Below are 10,172 nucleotides of genomic sequence, written 5' to 3'. Positions count from 1 at the left end.
CTCTACACAGAGTAAGTGCTCAGTAAATATGATTGAGTGACAGATACGACTGACTGACAAAGCCCAAACTAGGTTTTTAGATCAACCTCTAGAGTTGCCATTAAGGTCATGGAGCAGAAGCGATCCACTGATGTTGGCATTGTTTTCTTTCTTTACTACCCTTTCTTTGGCTACGATTTGTGCTTCATCTTTCCCTTGGCCAGTCCCATTACGTTGAACAGATAATAAACAACATTATGCGTCACATTAAAATCAGATTGCTCAGAATTATTATACTGGAGACTACAGTACTGGAATATTCTACTTTATTATCGGAGGAAAAAAAGAACAAGGAAATTAATCAAGAAAAAAATCCAATAAAACCCATTTGGTATTTATACAAATAACCCGATCTGACATATCCCATGCCTATAATGAACAATTCAAAGTTAGTTAGAACACAGCTCACATACTACCTAATTATAAATGTGTACACATACAATTACTTTGGGGTGTAATTTAATACAAGCAACATATTTGTTCCCAAGATTTCTATCAGACACCACAAACGTGGTACTCACTTGGAAATCTTAAAAATAACTTCTACAGTTACTTGTTTTTTACCCAGTCTTCGAGCAACAGTGCTATTCAGCAGAACTGAATCTATTATTTTACTTGGAAAATTATTTCATTTTCAGGAGTTCAGCACAAGGAGATTTGGAGGTTGGACTGTCTACTGTGATTATAAAATCGGCCTCGTCAGGATTGATCTTCCTGTCAGTAAGAATCTTTGATCCCTCTTCATTTTCTGGTGAATGAAACTGAACTTGGGCTAGTTTCAGGGTCTACCCACGAGAGGTGAGCTGTTTTCCTCAAAACCCCCGCCGCAAGCTGCCACGCTGTCGTGTATCTCTTCTGGGGCCCTCCACATCCTGCAGGAAACATTTTTCAGAGCGGGAAGATTTCCAAACATCTAATTAGAGTCATATCCCTGGTTCCTCAGCAGGAAAATGGGGTGTCTCTTATCGGTGCTTAGAAAATGTCAGCATATGGCCCTTTCCGAGGTGCGCGTCTATCTTGTGAGGCCCTTAACTCGGTTAATTATGATTCTACCGACTCTGGTATTTTGAAAAGCTCTCCTAACCACAAGCACACCAACTCCGATGTGCAGCTTGCCTACTTCAAATCGCTTTGCTTTTACTTGTGTGTGAGCTCACATCCTCAAAGAGCTTCGTGGAGGAAGAAAACAAAAGGGATAGAGAAGAATCTGGGTTCGTAAACTACGGTCCGAACCCTACGAAACTGATTCTTTTTCTGGATACAAGGACGTCCTTTCTCACAGTATCCTGCCACCCTAGTTATTCAATCGTTATGTATTTCGATGATCATCCCCATTGCAGGAAGAAGGTACAGTCCCCAGACAGGCTAAAAAGAGCTTCTGAGAAACCTAACTGAAGCTTGAAAATCTTTAAAATTGTCATGCCCCTAGGGTTTATTCCTCTCTGCTACCATGCTGCTCATGATTAACATTTCTTCATTAAAGAGAAATCCCTAGTTCTGGTCCTGGCAGGACATACATTCCCCGTATCGTAGTAATATTCTTTTATCCCTTGTAAAAGGACCGCTACGTTTGGACACGCAGCATCGACCCTCACTGTAAAATTAACCTATTAGGGAAATTTCCTGGAACATTTTTTAAAAAAACCCACCAAGTACAAGTGTAAATGCCTCAGAAATAGCCATACGTGACCATTTGTCCGTGACACCTTCAATTACACAAATCAGCAGTGCGGCCCTGTCAGCGCTTAGCCGGGGTTTAACGATCGTACCAGAAAATTGCACTGAGCGGACAGATAAAAAGTAGGTCAGAATGAAGAATGGTGCGGGGCAAATGAACTCAGGGCCATTTTTCATAAAGGATGAAATTCATCCCTTTGGAGATAAACCTTGGCCCTGTAACATTTCTAAGCAACATTTTCTCGACTCAGTTTGGATCAAGGCTCCTAACGTAGAAGAATTACGCGGTTAAGGAAACACTCTCTGTCATAGAACAGAACTTTAACTTGAGGGTCAATTGGAAATGACCCAAAAAAATTAATTCCCAAAGGATGAGCATTCAACCAAAGAGGAGATGGAAAGAAACTCTGCTTTCTCAAGTGGAGATGGCTCCTCTTTAAGCTCCGCTATCACTTGGCAGTACACTTGAGTAATTCCGTATTAGCTACATTTCTGTTCATGGCCAATTCTAAAAATTTCTCCTAGTCATCTGGGCGGTGGACCTTTCCTACGCACAAACCTGTCACTGCTTTTTCTAATTTGCGGTAGAATTTATAGCAGATTTGTCCATGTGTCACAGCACAGATTTTCCAAAACACGGGAATAAGAACACTTTTTTTTTTTCTGTTAAGGCAAATCTTGAATGTATCTTTTCTTAAGGCTCTAAAATCTGAAGACCAAACCTATTCAAAACCAAAAATGAACCCATTGCTACTGAGAAGTTAGACAACCTGTATATTTTAGAGATTTCGCTGGGGGCACCCCTGCCTGATGGAATTGAATATTAATAATAATAATGGCATCCTTAAGCACTTACTATGTGCCAAGCACTGTTCTAAGCGCTGGATGATTTGGGCATCTAGGTTACCCTCACATGTAGTTCTGGGTGTCTCTGGATCTCTCGGGGAATGGATCCAGGACAGGGTCAAGCCTGCGCAAAAGAGAAAAGCTTCTTGAGGGCAGGAATCATGTCTCCGAATTCTTGGGGATTCTCCCAACTACAGGTAATGGCCCAAGGGAGGTATAACCTACTCCGGCCTGTGGAATTCTCGAAAGCCTGGGTGGGGGTTCAGTGCTTGGCTCTAGGGTGGGAAAAGGCTCATTGTGGGCAGGGAATGTGTCTGTTCTGTTGTTACAGTGTACTCTCCCAAGCGCTTAGTACAGTGCTCTGCATACAGCAGGTGCTCAATAAAGACAACCGACTGATTACAAAGCTTAGTCGTCTGGTTTGACCCGATCCCAGGGTACCTCAACGGTCTCCCATACGCCCTCTCTCCCATCCCACTATCTACTAGTGCACATCAACAATAATATCTAGCCACCTATAACCTGTATCAGCCTTCCTCCTCACTTCATATATAAAGGCCCACTACTCCTGGCACGGACAAGGAAAAGGTGGGGAGAAATCACTTTAGATTTTAATCTAGAGAAGGAAAGAAAAAGCCATCTTCCAGCCTGAATCAGAGTTCTAAACTGAGTAATATGAAGGCATATTCAAGCAAAAAAAGGGTGTAAGCAGCACTATAAAAATGTAACGGCAGAGCAGTTACGCACTGAAGAACGTATCACAGGAGAAGAATCATCTTGCCGGAAGCCCCATTGCTGTGAATGATGCTTTCATGCGCCTGAGCGGCTTTTTCCAGTGGGTACTGAGGGCCGACGACAGGTTTCAACCAACCCGTTTCCATGCCCGCTTGGAGAGCGGCCGCAGATCCCCGGATGTCCTCCTGCAGGGGAGAAACCACCACAGGTTCTGTTCGGGGCCACCCCATTTGGAAGGCGTTTACAAAAAACAAATCAAATGACAATTTGGAACTCCACACGGGGTATCATCCAAAAGCCGTCCCTCACGACCCTGAGCTTTGTGCTGTCTTGTCTTCATCCCCAGCACTTTTGCAAAAAAGTAATTGAAGTATTCAGCTAATTAAATTGGGTCTGAGTTTCCTTGCCCCCAAATCAGTCAGGCTCATGCTTATACATGTTTAACGATTTTCAATCTGCCAGAATAGAAGTGCCGTTTCAATTCTACATTCATTTAAACCAAATGACTGTTTTCCTTACCTTGGTGGATGAAAATAGAGCGGTCCCAATTATGCTTGATTCTTTTACCATGGTGTCCCTGGGATTTATTTCAACGGGACCCCTGCTGCCCACCACCTATCACAAACATGACATTTCTCAGTGCATAAGAAAATGTAATGGAGCTTTGAGGTTTTACATTTAAAGTCGCGTCCGAACGGGTAGACGATAAAAAAGGAATACTCACTATGACCCTTCCTCCATAGGACAGAAGTGACAAATCATTACTGAGATTGACGTTCGATAACATCTCGATGATTACGTTTACTCCTTTTTCTCCAACAGATGCCTACATGATAAAGCGGATAGAGATTTAACTTTTAATAAGAGGAGCATAAATCCCTAAAAAAAACAGGATGCTATTAAAGTTCAACTATATCAAGTACTGCAGCCAAGTCTATTTTGGGATTCACCCAGCTTCTTCTAGATTCTGAAAAACAAGATCTATCTGTCAGGGTGGCCGACATTGAGGTTGGGGGCATGTGGCCGATATACCTGAAGTTTGGGTTTCATTCATTCATTCAATCGTATTTATTGCTTATTGTGTGCAGCACACTGTACCAAATGCTTGGAAGAGTCCACTGTAACAACAAACAGACACATTCCCAGCCCACAACAAACTGGTAGGTATGGAGACTTTCTGAAGGGGGCAGGATGATGGGATGGGACAGTTAGCTCTCAGTTAGCGCACTGAAAGAAAAAAAGGAGGGTGAGGTTTGAACATTTAAGGCGGTTAAGAGGAAGGACAATAAGGCTGCAGCAAGAACAGATCATTCCCTCATCACCAGGAAGACTATGTGACAAAATTCAAGCAGCAGGGTGACCACTCCCTCCTCCTTCGGACATTTAGAGAGAAGCTCTTCCCAAACACGTCACACTAGCTGACTTGACCATAACCTTTTTGCAAGGATTGAGCAGAATACTGATGGGGGAATACCCCGAAACATATGGACACACCTCAGGAACGCCCCAGACCACTCAGACTGAGCTCGGAAGAAAAGAATCCCACCTTTGGGGCGGGAGGGGGGAAGGATGGCAGGGATGTTGGGGGAGGTAAAAGAGGGATGGCGGGCAATAGGCTTTGCTCTGTGGGCCGGAGTCCACTGGTCTAGACGCTAAATCCACCCCTCTAGACCGTAAGCTCTTTGAGGGCAGGGAATATGTCTGTTATACTGTTACACTGTACTCTTTCAAACGCTTAGTACAGTCCTCTGCACATAATGAGCACTCAATAAATATGAGTGACTGGTCTGTACACCGGTGTAAAGGAGAGCCATGAACTTGAACTGTTGTGAACCTCTGCCTCAGCGTGGTTTAGCAGAAAGAGCCCGGGCTTGGGAGTCAGAGGTCGTGGGTTTTAATCCCGGCTCCGCCACTTGTCAGCTCTGTAAATTTGGGCAAGTCACCTAACTTCTTTGTGCCTCAGTTACATCATCTGTAAAATGGGAGTTAAGACTGTGAGCCCCACGTGGGACACTCTGATTACCTTCTAATTACCGTGTACAGAGCACCGTATTAAGCACTGGGGGACAATACACAGGTGAGAATTAGAGCCGGTACCTCTCCCTCTGGGGACTTACAGTTTAATGAATCAATGGTATATATTGCTTAACTTTATGCAAAGCCCAGTATTACACACTTGGGAAAATGCAAAACAACAGAGTTAGTAGACAGGATCCCTACCCACAAAGAACTTACAGTCTACAGAGTCTTTAACCACATTCTTAGATTGAGATATCGAAATGGAGACATCATAAATTGGAGTCAGAACTGACAAAAAGGAAACTGATTAACAGTGACTAATGCAATGGGAGACCACCAAATACGTTTCCCTAAAACTCAGATTTCAGCAGAATCAGGAACGTGATCAATCGCAGATGATACTAAATTGGAAGACGGGTGAAGGACTCGGAGCAGTTTAGCCAAAACAGAATGCAATTTAGTGGGATTGCAAGAGGCAGACACAAAAGGAATGATGAAACACTAAAACCCAAGACAGACCAACACACAACATAAAAACAAAATCGGGCAGGGTTGCTGTGGCGAGAGGAGCAGAACGTCAGGCTCCTTGTGGCTGAGAGTCCAGGATACACCCGTAGCCACAACCGCCACTCCAGCGGCCACCGTCCTGCCCAGGGTAGGCTCTCTGCAGGCCTCACGATGCAGTGTTTTCCTTTTTCCCAGCAGGGTGGTGGAAAGCAGGACAAGATGGGAGTGTGTCTGTTATACTGTTCTCTCCCAAGCGCTTAGTACAGTGCTCAGCACCCAGTAAGCCCTCGATAAATACGCATGAATCATGAACGAATGAAGATAGAATCTCCTCGATGGCGTGGAGGAGAGCGGGTGCCGGTTCCCAGGGAAGCAGCGTGGCTGGCTGGCCGGTTCGGGAAACGCCGAGAGCGAGCAGGAATGCCCAGCCCAGTGAGCACAAAGCTCACAATGGCGGGATGGAGGGCGGCAGTTTATGGTGGATGTTTTTCCCGGGCTCTGAGAGAGAGTGGGAGCAGCTTTTATCCCCAACTTGGCCAAACTACGGGGTTCTAAAGTCCCGGTTTCCCTGATGGGTCGGAGGGGAAGACTTTTCGAAGCCTGGTACTCTGGGCCAGAAGCTGGGGCCATCAGTAATGATCTAGAACCAAGTAACCACCACTAAGCACCCAGCCCCGACTTGTTCCCCTTACCAGCCTGAACCCTCCCGTTCGAAGGAATATATGAAATCCAAAAATACAAGGAGGATCGATTAGAAGAAGGGTCTGCACAAGGAGGAAGTGTCTCCCGAGTGGGAGTCAGTGCTCCACCCAAAAGGTCCAGCTCGCTCACAGGAAAGAATCTGGGCTGTTTTCACCAAACAGCCTCTACTTCACCAAAATAGTCTCTACTGGAAATGATATAAATAATCTCTTCCTTATCTTCAAACACTAAGCACACAGGAAAGTGATGTAAAAATCAGATGGGCTTTGAAAATTTCTCCATATTATAACTTTAAAATAAGCGAGGTGCTGGGCTGTACTTCCACAGTCTGAAACGACGTGATTCGGAAAAGGCTGTTAAGACAGTAAGCACGTTACTGTCGAATTCTGCCATTTTCATCTAATTAGGTTTACTGTAAAGGCTTACGCATACGAAAACAACAACAACCAAAGAAATGGAAAGCTCCCTTAAGCAAGAAAGACTCTGGAAAGAAAAACACAATCTCACACAGCAAATGTGGGCAAATTACACCAAGGAAACTTTCCGTAAGACTCTTATAATAGAAAATTACCTTAATTTTATCAATATAATTAGTCTCTCTGTGATTAAACACTTCATGGGCTCCATTTCCCGAAACAATACTCCGTCCCTCCTCAGTACCAGCTGTGCCTAAAACCTTTAAGCCGTAAGCTCGGGCAATTTGGCATGCTGCTAGTCCCACCTAGAAACAAAAACACAGGGCTAGATCATCTTTCGGTTATCGTCTGTCACCCTTCCTCTCTGAACAGCCACGCGTTCAACTCTAGCCAACTGCTTCGATAACGGCAACGGGCAGGCAAACAGAACAAAAGCATTAATACAGGAATGTTCTACAAATAATCCCACCTTGGCAATTAACTCGGACACTGGGGAGGAGAAGCAGAGAAGTGGCGTGGCCTACTGGGTACAGCAGCAGCCTGGGAGTCAGAAGGACCTGGGTTCTAATCCCGGCTGTGCCACTTGTCCACTGTGTGACCTCGGGCAAGTCGCTTAATTTCTCTGGGCCTCAGTTTCCTCATCTGTAAAATGGGGATTAAGGTTGTGAGCCCCATGTGGGACAGGGACTGTGACCGACCCGATTTGCTTGTAATCACCCCAGAGCTTAGCACATAGAAAGTGCTTAACAAACAGCACAATTCTTCTTTTTATTATTATTATTATTATCATTATTACTATTAAGCCTTATTCATCTGACTGGGGGAGGGGCCTGGGAAAGGAGGCATGAACTGGCTAGATGAAAGGGAAAGGTGTGTTTTAGTTCTTTTACTCTCAGCCAAGAGGAGGGAGGTAGGCCGAAAAATGGCCACGGTGCACAGAGAGGCAAAGGGCATCCGCTGCTGCTCCAGTGATTAAACACTTGAAACTCACAGCCACTTGTGTCGGCTGTGTGACCTTGGCCAAGTCACTTCACAGTTCCTGTTACCTCATCTGTAAAATGGGGATTAATAATGCTGGTATTTGTTAAGCGCTTACTATGTGCAGAGCACTGTTCTAAGCGCTGGGGTAGATATAGGGTAATCAGGTTGTCCCACGTGAGGCTCACAGTCTTCATCCCCATTTTCCAAATGAGGGAACTGAGGCCCAGAGAAGTGAAGTGACTTGCCCACCATCACACAGCTGACAAGGGGCAGGGCCGGGATTCAAACCCATGACCTCTGATTCCCAAGCCCAAGTTCTTTCATTCATTCATTCATTCAATAGTATTTATTGAGCGCTTACTATGTGCAGAGCACTGTACTAAGCGCTTGGAATGTACAAATCGGTAACAGATAGAGACAGTCCCTGCCCTTTAATGGGTTTACATTCTAATTGGGGACTTTCCACTGAGCCACGCTGCTTCTCGGGCAAGACTATGAGTCCCTTTTTGGACAGGGACTATGTCCAACCTGCTTTGGCTCTATCTACCCCAGCACTTAGAACAGTGCCTGGCATAGAGTTAGGTACTTAAATATCTTTAATTTAAAAATAAATAAACTTTGGTTGCTCTCCCTCCTTGTAATTCATTTGGGTCTGTCTTCCCTCTGGTCTGTAAGCTTCCTAAGGGTAGGTTTTGTGTCTACTACTTTAGTGCACACTTCCAAATGCTTAGCACAGTGGTCTGCACAGAGTAAGCGCTCAATACTTTCCACTGATTGATTTCTCAGGTCTTGATTTTGTAACCTTTGCTACTTTCAGAAACAAATTGATAAGGCGGCAATCAGAGCACAAAGTGCTTCGTTCCCAACAGAGTGTAGTTCTTTAGTGTAATATAGGGTTTCAAGGGTGTTTTTTATTCTTTTAAAAAAAAAACTAAAGAAAAGGGCATCTCCAATGCGAGGCATCAACTACCTCTGACTGGCTGAGCAGCTGATCAGACCCCACTCAGATAGTTATCTAATGCCACTTCTTTGCCTTGTCTTTCCTTGGCTCCGTTTTCCCGCCCCCCACCTGACAGAACTGGGCCACTACCACGCTGACGCGCCCTGGGTAACAGTCATAATTGTGGTATTTGTTAAGTGGTTACTATGTTCCGGGTACTGTACTAAGCACTGGGGTGGATACAGGAAAATCGGGTTGAACACACTCCCTGTCCCAGCAGGGCCTCACAGTCACAATTCCCATTTTACAGACGAGGTTCTGAGGCCCGGAGAAATGCAGCGATTTGCCCCAGGTCACACTGCAGACAAGTGGCAGAGCCGGGATTAGAACCCATGACCTTCCCACTCCTAGGCCCGTGCTTTACCCATTACGTCCTGCTGCTTCCACTGTCAGAGGAGGTGGTCCCATCACCCCCACCAGCAGTGACCCCAACCCCTGCTCCTCGTCCTCCGCTCCCGCCCCTCCGTAACACGCTCCGTCTCCATGCCCCTGTCAAATTACTGGCCGTCTTCTCTCCCGGTGAGGAGACCAAGCCCGGTGCCTCCATGCCCCATCCTCCCAAGGGACCCCAGCCCCTGCCAGATGGACCGTTTTCTCTTCTTTCATCGGCTGGGACTCGGAGACATTCCCTGCAAACCGAGCTGGGGCCCGGGTGCGGATCCACAGCCGGGGGCTGCGTTGGCAGACTCTGGGCCGTTTTAAACAGACACCAAATAATCCCATAGGAATTTCCACTAAATGGAAGAGGAGAGTGCAAACAGAGGCAAAACGAGGTGCCGCTTTCTGAGCCGTCTGATAGAGCGGAAAGGATGAGAAGCATTTTGCCCAGCGGGCTGCCAGCCTCGGCCAGTCAGCCAAGGGATTTAATAAAAAAAACCCAGCCAGTTCAGAGCACAGTGTGGGTTTTGCTTCTCGCTGATTTCCGAACCATTGTGCGGCTATTGGACTTCTGACAAGAGACGACGGAAGAGGGTTGCGCTATTCTCGCTCCGGTTTCTAGCCTGTTCAGAGGTTGGCTTCCGTGGGCCCAGACGGTTTAATCTGAGCTCTTTTGAAAGGCCTTCTTCTTTAGTGTCGTATTCGGGGGAGGCTCACCAACAAACAAGTATCTCCTGAGAGCAGAGTATAAGAGACTGTGTCCCGAACGATGTGTCCAATAAGCACATTTCCATTTTCAGGGCCCAAACACAGATAATGGGAATGTCTTCCAAATGAGAAATTCTTTTCGCTTTCTGGCCCCGTCTTTTTGA

General features: G+C 45.7%; 1 protein-coding gene across 5 annotated transcripts in view; it reads right to left on the bottom strand.

Annotated features, from left to right (window-relative positions):
• Nucleotides 1–288: 288 nt before the first annotated feature.
• Nucleotides 289–10,172, bottom strand: part of CRYZ (crystallin zeta) — a 38,555-nt gene continuing 28,671 nt past the window's right edge. For 4 of the 5 annotated variants that reach the window (XM_029062412.1, XM_029062415.2, XM_029062413.2 and 1 more), the window contains exons 6-9: nucleotides 7,097–7,246; nucleotides 4,022–4,123; nucleotides 3,817–3,912; nucleotides 289–3,482 (exon numbers count right to left, since the gene is read on the bottom strand). In XM_029062412.1, the coding sequence (XP_028918245.1) occupies nucleotides 3,321–3,482; nucleotides 3,817–3,912; nucleotides 4,022–4,123; nucleotides 7,097–7,246 (510 nt within the window). In that variant the 3' untranslated portion in view covers nucleotides 289–3,320. The remainder of the gene's footprint in view (nucleotides 3,483–3,816; nucleotides 3,913–4,021; nucleotides 4,124–7,096; nucleotides 7,247–10,172) is intronic. The other variant, XM_029062414.1, reaches the window with a different exon arrangement.

This window comes from Ornithorhynchus anatinus, chromosome 4, assembly GCF_004115215.2.
Source record: "Ornithorhynchus anatinus isolate Pmale09 chromosome 4, mOrnAna1.pri.v4, whole genome shotgun sequence".
In the NCBI taxonomy this organism is placed as follows: domain Eukaryota; kingdom Metazoa; phylum Chordata; class Mammalia; order Monotremata; family Ornithorhynchidae; genus Ornithorhynchus; species Ornithorhynchus anatinus.
Note: the sequence above shows the minus strand (reverse complement) of the source record. Positions and strands in the feature narration are given on the sequence as shown.